Source organism: Chamaea fasciata, unplaced genomic scaffold (assembly GCF_029207755.1).
Source record: "Chamaea fasciata isolate MVZ Bird 193981 ecotype frontalis unplaced genomic scaffold, bChaFas1.0.hap1 SCAF_8, whole genome shotgun sequence".
Taxonomy (NCBI): domain Eukaryota; kingdom Metazoa; phylum Chordata; class Aves; order Passeriformes; family Sylviidae; genus Chamaea; species Chamaea fasciata.
In genome coordinates, this window is record NW_027094093.1 from 16,518,556 (window position 1) to 16,537,053 (window position 18,498).

At 43.8% G+C, this 18,498-nt stretch overlaps 1 protein-coding gene across 1 annotated transcript in view; it reads left to right on the plus strand.

The window, feature by feature from the left end:
* The first annotated feature begins 4,504 nt into the window (after positions 1-4,504).
* Positions 4,505-18,498, plus strand: part of PDE11A (phosphodiesterase 11A) — a 107,797-nt gene continuing 93,803 nt past the window's right edge. The window contains exons 1-2 of the mRNA XM_066189858.1: positions 4,505-5,317; positions 17,423-17,581. Of these exons, the coding sequence (XP_066045955.1) occupies positions 4,505-5,317; positions 17,423-17,581 (972 nt within the window). The remainder of the gene's footprint in view (positions 5,318-17,422; positions 17,582-18,498) is intronic.

Genomic DNA, 18,498 nt, shown 5'->3' on the forward strand with positions numbered 1-18,498 from the left:
ATTTTGTCTGCTGGTCACTGCCCTCTACTGGCACCGTGGTGTGCTGCGGTTGTTTCTCTTGACGAAATACCGTCCCCTACTAGTACGCTGTGACTTGGTTTTTCTTGTGCTTTTCACAGAAAAAAAAAAATCTTGAGAAACAGTGGAACATCTAAAAGGGAAAGTATTCTATGTGGGTTTCAAAGTTTTTTTATATTACTTGAATATAAATTATCTTAATTGAATCAAGATATTAATTACAAATTCAGTCCTGTGTCCAATGGTTTGGGTTTTTTTCTTGTTACTAAAGTGCTTTAGAATTGTGTGGCTATTTTTTTCCCCTGTGATTTCTAGGAAACGTTTTGTGGCATTCACTTTATACTGAATTTCCTTCTATATATCATCAGCATATAGTAACAATTTTTTCCCAGTGAAATTGTAGTGAACAAATCATAGAGATGTTAGTGCAAGTTTTTAAAAGAAAGCAAACAAAGTGATATCTAAATTCGCTTTAGACAATGGGAAGAGTCAGCTCTGAAGGACAGAAGAGAAATGTGAACATGTCATTACAGGTATTGCAGTAGTCTTCAGTACAAGAGCAGGCTGCTGTTGGAAGAATCAGGTTTTATCAAAAAATAATGGTTTTTCAACTTCTGTCAAGAGATTCCAGGAACTGGCTATTGACAACCCTTTTTTAATGTCCTTCAATGGAGCACAGCCTTGAGGAATTCAATGTCAGTCTCATGCTCATTTTAAAAAACTGTATGAAATTAAATTTGGATCTTCTGGATATTGGAATTACAAAGACATAGTTTAGAATAGTAAGTAGTTGTATATGAAATGATGAAAAGAACTACCATTCTCCATGATGCAACAAGTATTTATATCCTACTTATTAGAGTGACACAAAGTATATCTTGTGCATTTTATATTATACATCATTTATGCTCCCATCCTCCTGAATTCTACTGGACTGTTTTCCCCTTTTAGACTGTTTAGAGTAATAAACCGTCTCCCCAAAATACAAAATTTTCTCAGGTGGTTTTTCCCAACTGCATTTTGAGGAGTGCTATTCCATTGCCTTTTTGAACAGAGAAACACACTGCAGCTGAGAAATGCACTGACCTTTCTCCCTGTGATTCTTTCAGGGCATCTTAGGGCATTTCTGTATGTTGTACCCAAGGGAATTGGCTAAAGCCTGTGCTGCTGTCTGAGCTGGCATTGTGCATCCCTGCTGACAAAAGGTGCATCATATCTCAGATGCATCGGATGTAAGATGCTTTTACCTCACTGCAGCATACCTATAAAATTGCAGTGGCAGCGCAATGCTATGGCATTGACAAAATCCACTTCCCTATTTTTGCCCTCCCACAAAAGGCTGAAACTAAACTATCTCAGGTCAACACATAAGGCTGCAGCCCAGTGCACAGTGTGCTTGTTTAACTTGCCTTGCAGACAGAACAGAGACCCTAATGATAGTTTTAGTTTTCTCCTAACATCCATCAATGCACACCAGGCCAGGCTTTGGAACCAGGTTTTATCCTGACAGCATGTCCAAAGCCTGTGCAAGTTACAGAACAGTCAAACCAGTGTGATGATCTTTGTCACATTTCATCTTTCCACGGATTTCAGGTTCCACGGTTCTTTACAATTAAACTGTTACAGTAAATTTTTCACTGTGTATTTCATGCAATGGAGACAACTACAGTTTTATGTGCTTCAGTCTTGACTGCTATTTGAGATTGTCAATTTGCAGGTTTATGATGCAATCAAATCCTGTGCACGAAATCTCAGCAAAATAAACTAAAGATGCCACAAGACTTTGAAGGACCTAGTTTATACCGAGGCTTACAGAAACACTAAGTTGCTTTAAGTGTTTACATACAGAACTGCTACACAGTAGCCATTTTGTAGTAAACACTGGTGTGCGTGCTCAAACCAAACCTTACCACAGTGAGACGGTAAAAATTATATGCATACAGTTATTTCACACCCAAGGCCCTCGCTTGAGAGCTGGAGGTGCTCGCCGGGCTGGCCTCCAGAAGCCCATGCTCATTTCTTTGTGGAGTGTTTGTGCCAGCGCTGCAAAACCACAAACGCAGCTCGGGCTCGGGACAGCAGCGCCGGGGTCGACTCAGCGGCAGCCCCGGGGGCCGAGGGGGACTCCGAGAGCGCGGCATCACGGGCGCTGTGACAGCGGCGGCTGAGCCCGAAGGGCTGCGCCCATCGCCTGTGAAACCCCTTTGCGTCACAGCTCCGGCAGCGCGCTCGGAAACGCTGACAGAGTCTTGCCCTCGCCGAGATACGCTGCCTTGTCATACCCAAGCTACCTGCATGGAAAGAGCTCGGCTTCTTTAGAGGTGCGAGCAGCTCGGGGAACGACCCCCTAGACCTCCCCTCTTTCCGCCCCCTCGCCCCGCAGTCCGCTCGCCGCGGGTTCTGCAGCCGGGCGCCCTCCGCAAGTCGGGCGGGGCACGGTGCGGCGGCCGGGAGCGACCCTTCCCCGCACCGCCCAGGGCCGGGCTGGCTCCTGGCTCCCTCCTCCGCCCCCTGAGCGCCGGGGCTGCTTCCAGGGCTGCAACCGGGGGCTGCTACCGGGGGCTGCTACCGGGGGCTGCGTCCCCCGCCCCGGCTGCCCGCGCGCCTGCGCGCCGCCCCCGCTGCCCTGTTGCCGGTGTGTGCCGGCGGCGCGGGGTTTCTCAATGGAAAGCCCGTCCTCCTGCGGCAGCATCCCTGCGCGGCGGGGAGAGCCGGAGAGCTGTGTGAAACCTCGCCGGGAGCGGGAGGCAAGCACGGCGCCCTGCCTGCCGCCACAGAGGCCCGGGACCCGCGGCGGCTAGGGAACTGCTGCTTCAGCCTGCAACGGCGCGGGCACCGAGACTGGGAGCCGAAATCCTTTGTCTGCGGCTTCGTAAGCTGTCTCCGAGTGCACAAGCCGGAGCATCTGCACGGAGTCCCTGAGGGTCACCCCTACTGCCGCGGGAGACGCGGCCGTCCTTCGGGACACACACGTAGCCTTTCCTCCCCTCCTCACACCCGCGCACCAGCCTGCGCTATCGGCGCGTGTCCCAAAAGTGCTGCCTCTCCTTGCATGCACTGCCCGCACCACGCGCCGTAAGGGGCTGCTGCAGGGACAGGGTCCCCGGCAGGTCAGAATCTCGTTTGGTTGAAAATTTGCCCGTGTGTTTTCCCAGCCACCCGAACTCCCATTCATGAATTTCTGAAGCCGCTTTCATTCAGTCTTTGGTGAGCGCATGAAAAACATTTTCACGTGTTAAGATCCATGACTTGTTTTTTCAATCGCTTATGCGTAGGCATTGAGTTAGCAGTGAAAAGTGCTCCACGTGCGCGTAAAAATAACCCTTGTCCGTCTGCCGGCAGTGGATACGGTCGGCTTCCGTCTGGCAGCCGGTGATGCCCGAGCGGACACCCGGGAGCGCCCGGGCGCGCCCGCTCCCGCCGAGCTGTCCCGGGGACCAGCGGCCTGCGGCAGAAAGCCCTGGGCGGCTCCGGGCGGGCAGAGCCCGCTGTGCCACTCACACCCTGCGGCAGCCGTGCGGGCCGGGCAGAGTCGGGGCTCCGCACGGGTGAGGCTATCCGCAAATCAACTCAGTGATTCAAGAAACGGAATTGACTCGGGATTCTTGGAAGGGCTCCGTTTTTCTGCTTGTCTCCTGAAGTACTGAAGCAGCACAGATAACGGTATAAATGAGAGCTCTTTATTGGAAGCGCTCCCATTTACCTCCCGCCGCCTCTCCCGCGGACGGCGGGCGGGAGCCGCGGCGGGGTTCGTCCCCTCCCCGCACGAGCATCACAGACAAAAGGCCCCTCCCTTTGCCCCCGATGTTGTTGAATGAAACTCCCTAGCACAGCTCCCTACTGCCGGGGGTCCTCCCGCCGCGGGAGGCTGCGCGCCCCGCCCGCCCTGCCGAGGCGGCTGCTGCCAGGCGGGCGGCAATGCCCCCCCAGCCGCAGCGGGGTTTGCCAGCTCTCCCGCCAGCCCTCCCTCCTCCCCGCCTGCCCCCCCGCTCGCTCACGCGTCCTCCCCTCCCTCCTTCTCAGTGGTCTGCCGGCTGGCTTACGCAGGAGCCGCCGCCAGCACTGACAGCACTTGGCAGAAGGGGTTTGCCCGAGCGCTCCCGGAGCATCTCCAGAGGCGCGGCGGCACCGCCTGCCCGACTCACCAGGGGAGCGGCCCAGAACCGGGAACCGAGGCCAGAGCTGGAGAAAGGCTGAAAACAGGGAAGCACAAAAAAAATACTTAGAAAAATACGAATACTACTACTACTAATAATAAAGAGTGGTGGGCAGGAAAAGGAGGTCGCGAGGGAAAGCTGAAGGCGAGAAGAGGGCGAGCCGCTGAGGAGGGGCCCGGGCAAGGGGCAGAAGCGGCCCCTCTCCGGGGCTGCCGGCATCCCCCGTGCCCCGGGGCGGCCGTCGGGGCGGCAGCAGCGGCACGTGGCGGCGGCGGGGCATGGCCAGCGCGGGGGCTCCCGCGGCCTGAGCCGCCCCCGCCGCCGGCACCATGGCAGCCGCCGGCGATGCCGGCCTCGACGTGGCGGCGGTGGAAAGTTTCCTAGAGAGGCACCCGGAGCTGGTGGAGAAGTGGCTGCAGAGGAAGAACTCTCTCCCTAAAGCCCTTGCCGCCCCCTCCGCCCCCGCCGCCGGCCCGTCGGAGGAGCGGCGGAGCAGCGACGGCCCCGGCGGCAGCTGGGGGAGCGCGGGCGGCCCCGGCGGTCCCGGCTCCGGCCCCGGGGGGCTGCAGCGCCGAGCGTCCCAGAAGGAGCTGCGGAAGAGCTTCGCCCGCTCCAAGGCTATCCACGTCAACCTCACCTACGACGAGCATGTGCACGCCCGGGCGCAGGAGCCGCTGAGCAGCGTGCGGCGGCGGGCGCTGCTGCGGAAGGCCAGCTCCTTGCCCCCCACCACCGCCCACATCCTCAGCGCCCTGCTGGAGTCCCGCGTCAACCTGCCCCAGTACCCCCCCACCGCCCTGGACTACAAGCGCTACCTCAAGGAGCACAACGAACGCCAGTTCTTCCTGGAACTGGTCAAGGACATCTCCAATGACCTGGACCTCACCAGCCTCAGCTACAAGATCCTCATCTTCGTCTGTCTCATGGTGGACGCGGACCGGGGATCCCTCTTCCTCGTGGAGGGGACCTCCGCCGGCAAGAAGACCCTGGTGTCCAAATTCTTCGACGTGCACGCCGGCACCCCGCTGCTGCCCTGCGGCTCCAGCGAGGACAGCAACGAGGTGCAGGTGCCCTGGGGCAAGGGCATCATCGGCTACGTGGCGGAGCACGGAGAGACGGTCAACATTCCCGACGCCTATCAGGTAGGAGCCGGGCAGGCGCCCCCGGCCCAGGCGCGGACAGAGGAGCCCCCGATCTCCCGGCCCTGCCTCCCCCCGGGGCGTCCCTCCCGCCGCAGCCTCCCCCGGGCTGGCCCGGCCGGGAATGCCGCGGTGTCCGAGTGCCGAGGGGACGCCGGGGAAAGCGGGAGGGGAAGCCCCACCTGGGGCTGGGGCCGATGGAGCTGAAGGGGCCCTACAATCGGCACAGCAGTGGTCTGGATTTCGCAGGAGCGATAGGTGCTTCGTGTGTTTCTAAAGCATTTTTGGAACCGGCTGAAGAAAAGTTTTTAAAAAATGCTCGTGACAGTTCCAGTGACGGTGTTCTTAAATCTCTGTCTCAATGTTCCCTTGCTCTCCGCTGGGAAAAAATCTCATTGCTTTCAAAAGAGCATATATTTCCACGTTTGCATATGCCCACTCAGCCCACATGGTATGTGTTTTCAAAACTATTCCTAGTAGTGATATGGCCAGTGTCCTGTCATTGTCCAACAAAGACTTCCCCCACCTTTTACTTCTTTAGAGGCTTCAGTGTGAATTGTAAAAATGTAATTCTGGCTTCAAAGCAAACATTGACCCTTGGCTTCAGCAGGGACAGACGAGCCTTTGCCCAGAAGTGTCAATGTAGAGCAGAGCCTTCTGTTTCCTGGCTTGATTTGCCTCTCTTTCGTGGGGTCCGTTTCTAATGTTTATTTGTGTAAGATACTATCAGCAATTGAAGGTTCTTGAGAAAATGAAGAACTACAAAGTGACACGTTTTCTCAGGATCTTGGAAACCTTGAGAAAGGTGGGAGAATGAACATCTTGAAGAATTTTAGTAGTAATCATTGCCCAGTGTCTTATTTTACTCTTCAATAAAAATAAAAACATAAACAATTAAAAACGATGATGATTTGCAGCAGACTACAAGGAAGAAACTTGAAAAATAAGACTTGGTTATTTTTGGTTTTTAAATACAGAAGAAGAATGGTATATGTATTTGGGGCTGAATATTTATTTATTTATTTGTCAAGCAGTATTTGAAAAAATACTAGGCATCTCACAGATCCAGACTGACAGAGGTTCTCAACCCACAGATTTCAAAGGGAATGGTAAAAAATGTTCAGACTAAAATGAGTATTGGATCACCTTTGAAAAAAATTCAACTGGCTTTCATTCTTTCTTTTTTCCCCCCTTTCTGCATTATACACTTTTTCTTGCAATCTGATTTTGTTACTTTTATTTGTAACTGAGCAATTCCCAGAATATCTGCTGTTGTAGGTGAAGCAGTATGTTCTCAATAGTCCCAACTTGCTAAACAGATAAAGGAACTTGATCCCTCCTTCTAACTCTGGATAGCTCCAGCCACCTTTTTTTTGGAGGTGAGAATGCCACTGAAAGGGCATTGTTTTCTAGTCCTAGGGATGTATATTGTTTTATTGTTTAATCTTTTCTTCAGTGTTTTTTCACTTTGTGTCCACTTGCCTGTGAAAGAGTCCAGCTTCTTTGAACAGGTCGTTTTCTATTTCATCCACAGAGAAAAGTGAAAGGCAATGCATCCAGTTGCCATTCCCAGTGCTATTTATGCCATGCTTTTGTCTGGCTCTTATTCAAAATCAATTTAAATATTATAAATAATACAGCTCATTGTATCTTTAAGCCCTAAGTACATTAGTTGAAGTAGATGGGCAAGTTCTAACCCAACTCTATCCTGTAATTACATCAAATGCTACTTCCCTGCATTCAGGGACCTACTTGATTGACTTTAGTGCAAATGAAACTTAAGACTTTCCCACTGTAATGAAAGTTTTGCTTGATAATAAAATAGGACCCTGCCTTCAGTTATCTTTCTGAGTTAACTAACTGTACTGAATTAGTACAGTTTATCTTCTCTTCCTTGGCAAGGATATATATCCATTTTGCATCATCAAAAGGAGACATTTCTAATTTAGGGGTATAAAGAGCTCTATGGAAGCCCGGGTACCTGTGTGTAAAGAGGTGACAGCTGTTCCATTTCAGACCGTTGTAGTGTTCACAATGGAGCACTTTAAAAATTAATAAATATGATATTATCTTCTGCCACTGATGATAAAAGTGTTTAATCAACTGTCAGGTAAAAAACCAGCAGCGCCAGGAAACTGGCAGGTAGAGCTGAAGAAAAAGGGGTGACAAGAGAGCAGTATTTTTTTGTCCATTGAAGAGGATTTCTACACTGATGCTAACTGTTTGGCAAGAAAGAGCCTTGCACAAGGCCAGAGGAACTTCTTGATTAATCTAATCTTCCTTTGCTTGTTTTTCAAATTAACAAACTTGTTTAAAATAGGTAAACATACCATACCTCCATATCATCAATTAGCTAGTTTACTGTATTGAGAAATTTATTATTATGTAACCATCTCTATTTTCTCAGAGCCTGATGAAATACCATTTGGAATTCTACCACTGAGTACAAATTGGGTTGCCTGCTTGTACTGTCAGCTACAACTGACATTAATGGTACTTCAGTGCAATCAACATTACACTTAAATGCTGTCATGTCTTGTAATGTGTTCCATGCAGGCAGTCCCCTGTGCCCAGCAGAGTGATTGTTTCGGGAAGTATTTGTAAATGACTGGTTGTGTCATTATCAGAGACAGCATACTACTTCAATTACACATTTGTTCTTCTAAAAAGAAAAAATACCAAAAAAAAAGTCATTTATAAGATGGGGCTTTTCCACAATCCAGGTGATTGTTACTGTTATTGAGTGGGACTTTAAAAATCTGCTCATGTGAACAATTTTTCTTAATTCAATAAACATACATAGATACAAGGTTTGGAATTAATATCACATATTGAGGACTGTATAATTATTACTTCTTTTAATACTTAACAAACACTATGTAAGATCTCACAGTAGTTTAATATATGAAGTGAAGCTTTGACTGAACAAACTTTTGGAGGCTCACAGTAATAAAGAATTTGGCAAATAATTTATGGAAAGGTTTAGATGAATGTCATATAACTGATTCAAAACTTGCACAATTTAAGTCATGGCATTAAAAACTTTATTTATTACATTTCAAAGTCATTTGGTGAGTTTATAATTTTAACTGTAACATGCATGATCTGATATGCAAGTGTTAGCAGTACAGAGAATTTGAGAAAAGGAAAGCAATTTGATACTTTCTTTCATTTTCATTTTGAAGCCAGTCTAAAACTGTTTCTCCTGAAATTAATCCAGTTGAATTGTAAATCAAACTTTCAATCGCTTTAAGTTCTAAAATAAGGGCTTGGACGCTCCCATATGTAAATTCTGGGAAGCATTTCTGACTTCTTTTTCGTATGGGAATAATACACAGTATCTTGAGCACATATGCTGGAAGAAGAATCAGATCATACTGGCAGGGAAATTTGGGGCCTAAATGACCATTGAGGCTTCTTTTGACAGAGAATAGATGTAGCTTACATCAACATATATGAAGACTATTAAGCATGTTGTAAGTACAAAGACAGAGACCATTACCTCTAGTTCTTAGAAGCTGTTTTCAAATTTTAGGTTTTTTCCTATTTGAAGCTATGGATTTTTTTCATGTCATCCATTCTTCTCACAGGAGATCCATGGTGTTTGGCTGAAATTACTGATAATTTCAATTTTGTTCCATCTTTTAGAGCAATATGTGAATAATAAACATTTTAAATAACATGTTTGGTTATTCTCATACCTTCAGCCATGCAAAAAATTAGGAAAAAATTTAATAGCATCACAAATCCTTCTAACTAGTGGAAAAAATATTACCCTCTAGAATAGTAAGCATATATCAGAAAGTGGTGAAAAATGTGTTCTGCCATTTCCCAGTGTAAGCTGAATAAAGTTTCTGCACATCTTATGTTAAATTTGGAATTTAAAAAGTAGCTTTAAAAGACAGAAGACAAAAATGGCTTACCAGATGGATGTTTTAATAAAGCATGTAGCAAAGAGAGAAATATTAAATGGAGTCACACTAAGACATGGGTTTTGTAAGTTAGAGGAAGTGCCATAAAATATGACCGGTTATTTTTCAATATAGCTCAAGTCCCCAAAAATAAAATGTAGTCACATTACTGCAACTGAAATCAATGAAAGTAGAAAACAAATGGAGCTCTCTTTGTACGGGACTCTCCTGTTACCTCTTTCAAGCTTAGGCCAAGTGTAACGTAGTTAATATACACACAACCCTTCACAGCAGGTTTTCAACATCCTTGAATACCTAGGTACAGGCATGGGTTGTGTCTTTTTCAAGCCCTCCTGGTGAGCTCTGGGCAATCAGTGTCTCCTTCTGTGCCAGGACAGCATCACAGAGTTACTGCTCAGTGGTGCAAACTTTTGAGCCCAGGAGGGCCTGGGTGGGGCTGGCTGTGGGTGCAGAAGGTCAAGAAAAGGCATGAGCCACGTTTCCTTACACAGGGTAGCTGTTTGTCATCAGCAGTATTAACAGCAGGGTCTCTCAGTTTCAAAGGGCAGTTAAAGCACTAAAACCCCGGGGCCTGGGAGGTTCAGCTCTGCAAATGGGAATCATTTAGTTCTACTCAGCACCATTGGATAGTGGCACCAACAGCTCTATTAATTTCAGTGTTGACTCTTAACAAAGAGAGAGGTGGCTCTTACGAGAGAAAAGATCATAAGACCTGGCAAACAGAATACACGTGGTCTTTAACATTTCCATGTAATACAGAAAAAAGATTAAATAAAGATTTTCTTTGCTGTACATTAAATATGACTAGGAAGCACCGTGGGGAATGCAGAAAATAACTGCTACAGTAAAAACTAAGATGCTCTGATGTGCTTTGCAGAAAAGGACACTCCAGCCCATCATGCAAAATTTAGGAAATCTTGAAATTCAAAGCACATGTCCATAAATTGGTGAAGGGGTGTTGTAATTATCCCTATGTCTGCATCCCACTGGCTGTGAACATGCCCTTCATCCTTCATGTCACAGTGGTGCTGGCCTGGGAGAGAGGGATCTTTCCACAGGAGGCAGGTTCTGGGAAGGAAAGGCAGAGAGCCCTCAGGGCAGTGGCTGAGGATGTCTCTTCACCTCCTGTCACCTCCCTCACTCCATATGTTTTCTTCTCCAGGAGCAGTTTCTGACTGATGCATACAACATCCTAAGACATTCCCAGGTCATGCCACCATGGCTCTCTGGAGATACCCACCAGGGGCAGGAGCTCCTGGCTGACACCAGGGACATGTAGAGGGACACTTGCCCAAAGCAAAGGCTCAGTCGTTTCATGTCCCTGTGCTGCTGCTGTGGATCCCCAGGACAGACAGGGCTGTGCAGTGCAGTGTATGCTGCCGGCAGCCCTCAGCTATAGTGAGGAGTCACACCTTCCCTCCACACTTTTGTGAGCAGGTGAGGTTGCCTCCCCCACAAGGCAGGCAGTGGCCTGTCCTCCAGGGTCGCTCAATCATTACTCCGTGGATCCTCACCCCCTGCTTGCTGCCCCAAGTGTGCTCACCATGGATCTGATGCCCAGATAGTTGGGATGAGCAGTGGGTGGGCCAGCAGTGGCCGTGTTCAGGGTACCCAGGTGGGGCTTCTTTGCCTCAAGTTCCTGCACTAGTCCCCAGCTCTCCCTTCTGCAGCAGGTCCCTGGGCTGCTGACCCTGCAGAGCTTTGGCAGGAAAAACTTTTTGGGGAGCTGGGAAGGTTTTCCTTTTGGTAAACTGATACGCATTAACCGGTTTATTGCTCAGCCAATCCATCTGTCTGAAGAGTACAGATGTTTTCAGTTTCTTTGGCCACTCTAGAATGGCTCTGTAGAATAGATATGAAACTGGGGACATTCTGTGGCCTGTAGCTCCTCATGAGAAAGTAGTATATGTATTTGATGAGAGCAGGTCAGTGACAAGGATAAAAACCTGCCAGATTTGGCCCTTCATACTTTAGCTGAGGCCCTGTTACAAGCACAAGACTGAGTCAAGCTGTAGTTTTGTGTTGTAAATGATTTTGGTGTTCTGCTTGATTGGCTTTCAATTTTTCAAAACATATAGTTGTTTCATTTTGGTTATTTACAGTTGTATGCTGCATGCATAGCTTTTCTATAGAATAACAAATTTGAGAAGTATACATGCATCATTATGCAAGTTAATTTGTTTTACTTTTCTAAAATAACTATTGGAAAACTATGAAAAATAAATGAAAGTAATGGCTCAGCAGTTATATGTTAACAGGGCAACAGCAACTCTGCACAGTCTGAGCTTTACGTCTCTAGACTGCACACTTCAAAATGAATGCTGCTTTGTCAATAACAAAAGCTACTGCTTTGTCACAATAAGACTGCTGCTGTAACACTTGAAACTGTGTTGCCCATCTGAGTAATCTCCAGCAGGTGCTAGGTTTAAACCCATACACACATTTCTCTTGAAACACCCAGGAGCCTTGTTGGTTTCCTTGCTCAGAGGACTATTAGCTTTCTAAAGTCTCCTGTGTGTCTATGTCTTGTATAAAGAATCATGAATATTTAGGAGGTCAGCACTAAGCCCTGTCTCAAAGAAATGTTGGAACAAGATGGGAACATTAGCATTGTTATAGTTGGTGACCAGTGGGGCATCAGTCAGGGCTAGTACAGGAGGGGAGGGAGAACCACTGATGGAGTAACCAGATGTCATCTCTAAATATTGGAAATTAGAGGAAAAATATTTTTCTTTGTAAACAATTAATTTAATGGTGCTACAATCAGACTAGAAGTGCACAGAATCTGCTGTACATAAGGCCACAACTTGACTCACTGTCACGCTATTGGTGATCTTTCTGGAGTTTGTTTTAAAGGAGGAAAGCAAAACCCTTATGGGATGGATCTAGATAATGTCCTACAGAGGAATATTTTCTAACCCCTACTGCTGATCATTTCAGACTATGAAGCAGGAGCTGTAATTATGCTTATTAGCTAGGCAGTCACGTTTGCAGACTTGCTAGTACTTATAAAGTCTTTTCTTCCTGTTTAAGATGATTATATGATTTTTTCACATTAATTTTTTGCAAGTCATAATTAGACAAACAGGCATTGTTACTAATGTCCATTGTCAAACTAATAACTGAAACAGTGCTCAGAAAAGGGGTATAAGTCATATGAACCCATCAAACTAAACAAAGCTCCAAACTCCTGAGGAAAAAAAACCTCAGCAAAATGTTTAAGTATTGCAATGTTGCAAATCAACACCTTTTCTGGTTTTTTTAAAGTAAGTTACTTTATTAATTCAGACTATATATGGTCTTAGTTTTAAATCTGGAACTTAAAAATTTTTGAGGATCAATGTTCTCTCGTTTTTTAAGAATTGTTTCGGGAGTAAAGAAATAAGAGTTGGCTGAGCTGTTTCATGTATCCTATCTGTTGTAGTAATTTTTTTCTTATAAGAAATATTGCTGTCACTATATAAATAGTCACAATATAACTGGACTGTGCTTATTTACTTGGGAGAATTAGGTTTGCAATGCTGCTGCCTGGTACTAGTTTGTTCTCCTGTTGCCTCTGTCTCTGGGGATTTATGGATTTCGGGGGAGATGACAGGAATAGCTGCAGCTATTCAGTCCATACATGGAAGTTTCTTCAGAGATTGCTCTGTAACTCGTGTTTTCTGTGTGAGTTTCTTGTCTACAAGGTTCCCCCATATCTCCTTTAGTGGTTTATTGCTTGGGTTTTGTTTCCTGTTTACGCACAATGTAATTTGCACCATATGTGATTTTCAGAAAAGTGGATCTAGAACAGACTGTATGCCCTAATCTTTTTTATTTGTATTTAGCTTTTTTAATGTTGTGCTTTGATTCTAGAGGACTTGCTGTCTTTTAGATTGCTCTTTTAGCTTTCTTGCTCTTTTTTCTTCCTATTAAAGCTTATGTATGATACTTACAGGAAGTGTGCTTAGAAAAGTGAATCAAGCTATGAAATCATCCAACTTCAATTTCTTCATTTTTGTAAAGGTTCTTGGAGGATGGCTTTCTATAAATTCACTCAAACTGTCTATCCCATGCAGTTTGCTACTACAGTAATACTCAGGTATTAACGATGATGTTATAATACTTGCATTAGTTATTTTGAGGCAACTTAATCAGTAACTTAAATACAGTACAATACAGGAAATTTTGAGGCAATTTTTTTTTCAATAGAGCCCTTTCTAAGGAAAAAAAAAAACCCCAAAGCAACAACAAAGAACAGTGCTGTAAATGGTGAAATACAATAGGCCAGACCTGTTAATTGAACGTTTTTTGTAGTGTTGTCTTCTGTGTCATGAAAAAAATTTGAAAGGTGTTTTCAAATCATGAAATCAAAAATGGCTTTCTCTGTTAGCTGTCAGCTTTGGCTGAGGATTTGGTGCATTTCACTAGATTGAACACCTTCCTTAGATACTAAAGAAAGAAGAAGTGGTTTTGTCATGAAGACTTAATTCCTGGAAATGTTGTCAAGCAGATTCCATCCTCCATTATAATATTTGATTCTTAGCTAACTTGGGTTAGGGTTATACTTTTTTCTTTTGTTCTAAATCATGGTAACAATGCTCACATAAAATGAACATATAATAAGGTTATAAAAACACCTGTTTTCAAGTTCAAAGAGTTATTCTATGTTGAAAAAAACCCAGAAAAACACAGTGAAACTTGTAAGTTTGCTAACAGTGTATGAAATACGAAGTTTAACTGAAAATCAACACCAAAAGGCAGTTGGTGAAACTGCTCAAAAGCCAAAACTTTGGTTGAAAATTATGATTCTGATTATATATTATTCTAGAACCCTAATGGGAAAAAACCACAAACCAACCCTTTCTGAACCTTAATCAGGTCTTCTACAGAATAAAACTGTGAAGATATTTGTCTGTTCTCATTCACTGGCAGTCTTCAAATATGTCTGAAAACCATTGTTCTAGTGCAGGTAACTAGATTACCAGCACTTGGATTGATGGATCAAACTTGCTCTCTTCAATGTCTTCATTCCCTTTACCCAGGGTAACATTTACAATCAATAAATATCCTTAAGACTGGGATGAGTTTGTCCTACAGAGTAACTTTTCCTTGATGGCAGATGTGAAATTCCAGTTAGAAGTGCCTCAGCCTTCACATTTTTAATATCTCTGTGTAGAAAACTCATTATATAGAACCAAAGCAGTATTTAGTAATGCTTTAAACAGTCAGTGGAAGACTTCAATTCATGAGTGTTCTTGCATGAAAATGCTATAAGTACAATTAAAATTATGGTGAAGTCTCTCTTTCAAAAGCTTCTATCTAGTCTGCCCCTGATTTCTGAATATATGTCTTAATAGTGAAAAGCTTCAAAGCAAGTGCTGCATTGCTGTCATAAACACTGAGACTCCTTACTATCCAGGAGCCTGGTGTTGTTGAGGATCCTGTTGTGTTGCAGGCTGTTCCAACATGTGGGAATAATACAGTTTATATCTCAAAATGTTTGCAATCTGACAGAGCTTCTCTGATTTACCAGCTTTCTTATCAGCTGCTAAACAGGCCTCCTTGCTCAAGGTTACTACCCTGTGAGGAGAGGGAGGTATAAATTTTGTCCATTCTTGGCCATCACAGTTCACACCTGGGCATTACCAGTTTTTACTGGTACTCTTAAAACTCAGTAAAACCTCTCTTAGATCCTGCCATGTATGTCCTATTATGACAATAACTGATGAAAGAAGAGAGCGTGGGGTAAGAGGTTTGGAACATAATGAAGGTCATCCAGTCACTGTTTTCTGTGCATATTGCATGGTTCAACAATAACAATGTTGCCAGGAACAGCATTTAATTTTGTTCACATATATATCTCTCCTCATCACTTTCTCAAATGTCACACAAATGAAATATTGGCATGCTTTTCCACAAAAAATTAGGGGTAGGTTCACATCTTGATGATTCTCAGCTTTCACCAAGTTATTGAGTTTTTTCTGAATAACGTCTCATTTATCCAATGAAAAGCACTAACTTTCTTAGACTACTGTACCTTCAGTTTTGGCTGCAAGATGTAGTACCCTTCTGCAAAAGGTCATCCAGTTCTATAACATCAGTGGATATAATCTGATATCTTGCTTCCTCCTAATGTAGAGGTTCCAGGGAGAGATACAAACAGGAAACTTCGATGATCTCCCTGAAAAGAGAAGCAATGCAGCAGGAATGAGCTGTACATTAAAGGAAACACCAACACTTTTCAGACTGCTAATCCACCTCGTGTCTCTGCTGCTCCAGAGCATCCATTAAGGAGCAGTGGCTCCATAGCTGATCATTACATCTGTTGCTAACACTGGCAGCTGTACTCCGTGTGTCTCATTCAGACAGGCTCACCAGCCCTGTCCTGTGTGCCACCACACCCTGCCGATCAAACAGCAATTCTTGTGTTAATCTTGAGGCCTGTTGAAAAGGCAATGATTACATGCGTATATGGAGTGTATTCAGATGAGAAAATCTCAGCTCACTTTTGGTGTGACCAACAGCTGTTTTTTTTTCCAGTTAAACTGTCCCTTGAAGGTTTACTTTTTTTGTAAGGCCTACTAGGTGTCAATCAGCAACAGTATTGCTACTCAAGGCACACCGTTGTTTTAGTGTTCTCCCCACGTACTCTGCTTTGCTTGATACAAAATTAGTAGAGCAGGGATTGTCTCTTCAGTGGTACAAAATATCTTATCAATATATCAGCAACAGCAACAAATTCCAAACAGTCGTTCAGACATTACCAGGAAGTACTGGAAAAAATATTTAATTTATCCATTAGTGAAGCCTACTGTGTCATAATTGCACTGCATTTTCCTTTCTTCTGTTGCAGAAGAACCATATCTTTCTAGGCAGGATTCTCTCAGTGCAGAACAGTTCAGCTTCTTTTGAAGTTGATATAAAAGTGTTTAGAAGCATATGGAAAGATCACAAGATCAGGCAGATCTGTGTCCTTGATGCTGTTATTAAAAAACATCCATCACGGGAGTTCTGGTTCTCCCAAAAAAGTTGTTGGGTACATTTGGTATTAATTCCTTCTGGTTGAGATGTTGGAAAATGTGCAATAAGTAATAAAGTAGCCAAATGTATATGTTAATCTTTATAGTGGGTAAAAATAGAGCGTATCTAAATCATGTCTCAAAGTGACTAGAAGAGACTATTTTTATATCATCTGAAATTTACAACAGGGAAATAGAAATAGATATAAAATTGTCAAGAAAAAATACTGTCAGCTTTTAGCATCAGTAAAAAATTAATGATTTCTTCATTGCAATCAAATTAAGGACTGTGTGGATTGTTTTCATGACTTAAAACAAATATGGGCATTATTTCACAGCCAATATTGTTTAAACTTTTTAAAACAAAAAGTTGTGCCTGATTTTGTACAACAGCTTAGTTCCCTCATGTTGGGAGAGTCTGACTGGCTCTAACTATTGCCTGCAGCACAATCCTAACTTCACCCTGGAGGAACAGAACTGCTGCCAGTGAAAAGCATTAATTTCCTTTCTGGCTGATAGAAGAGCTGTTGAAGACTATGCTCTACCAAGATGAAAAAAAGTGATGTCAGCACTACCTTTTAAGTTTTCAGTCTCCTTTGAGTTACTTTATGATCTGCAGTTTGGGCTTTACTGTTCCAGAGAATGGATTGCTGTACGGTGCCTTTTTTGAACAGGGACATTCTTGTACTTAGTCTTCCAGAAAGAGCTGAGATTTTGATTGCATCTCTTTGAGAAAGTGTTTGTACTGCATTGGAATACCAGTCCACATAACCAGTCTTACTTGAACAGACAGAAATGGGCCAAAAAGAGTCTCCATTTACTTGAGGGAAACATGGTAAGCACCCACAGAATATGGGTGTGAAATGGCAGCAGGGCCTAGCAGAAGTATGTATGTATGGTCACACTAATAATGGCAGATATCAGTCTTTGCTGACATTCTTCTAATTGAGGTATGTGGGGCTTCAGTGAATGTGATTATGTGATGGTAAATATTGTACTGATCCCCTGAGAAAAGTGAGGAAAAACAGCTAATAAAGAATGGGCTGACAACAGAGAAGCAACAGCCTAATGCTACTGAAAAATACCATATCAAACATTGAGAAAAGTGCTTCGCTGTCTGAAGCAAGCTTAGATATATGAAATGTATGTTAATGTTTCCTAATTTTCTTTTGAAGGATCGACGCTTTAATGATGAGATTGACAAACTGACTGGATATAAGACAAAGTCACTCTTGTGCATGCCCATAAGAAACAGTGATGGAGAGATTATCGGTGTTGCCCAAGCAATAAATAAGACTCCAGGAGGTGCCCCTTTTTCTGATGATGATGAAAAGGTAATGTAACCTTTAATTTTGCCTGCTTTCTAAATTTTTTCTCTAATTCAGCAGACTTGTCTAAAGACTTAATCTAAATTAGTAAATAACACATCGTTTGTGTTTATGATGTTTTTCTGGAAGTGCATAAAAAGTGTATATTTTTGTTGTTTTCAATAGAAAATGTAATAGAAATAAGAAAGAAAAAAGAAAATAAGAAATTTCTTCTGCAAGTGTCTGTCTCTGGCTGAAACTTCAACTTAATCTTATGCAGACCTTTTTTATGTAGTAGACCTTAGTAGGAAGACTTTTTTATTTTTGAAAATTGCACCTGTAATAATTAGTTAGGGGGATAATTATCACAGAGATACTCCTAAGCTTGCTGACTCTAAAACTCAAGATCTTCTTTTAGTACTTTCCATGGGATAAACACCTGTAGCATATGCAAAACAAATTTTATTTTAGAGGAAATTATGCATATACAAATCTGTTATTCTAAAATATTTGAGACTTGCAAATACTTAAGGACAAAAGGACAAAGAGGCTGGGATGGAACACCAGGTATGTGTATCACAGGTGGAATTTGGAGAATAAAGTGAGCTCAAAAAGCAGGAAAATAAAGTATCTGCAAGAAAGGAACTTGAATTAAAGACAGGGCGAAACAGGAAATGCTGCTGTTGAAGGCACATGTATTCAGCTGACCTTGGAGGGAAAATGTGCACAAAGCCAAAATGTGTCTGGGGAAGAGAATGGTAGAGGGCAGCAAATGGGGGAGGAACAGAACGGCAAATTTGTTAGCCCAGGAGAGAGCAATGGAATCTCCTTTAAGCACGTAACAGGGAACTACTCTTCTGTGTATTTGAAGTAGCATTGAACCACATTTTTGTAGGAGTGTAGTTAGAGGCAGACTTTTCCTCCAAAAAGCTCTTTATATTGAT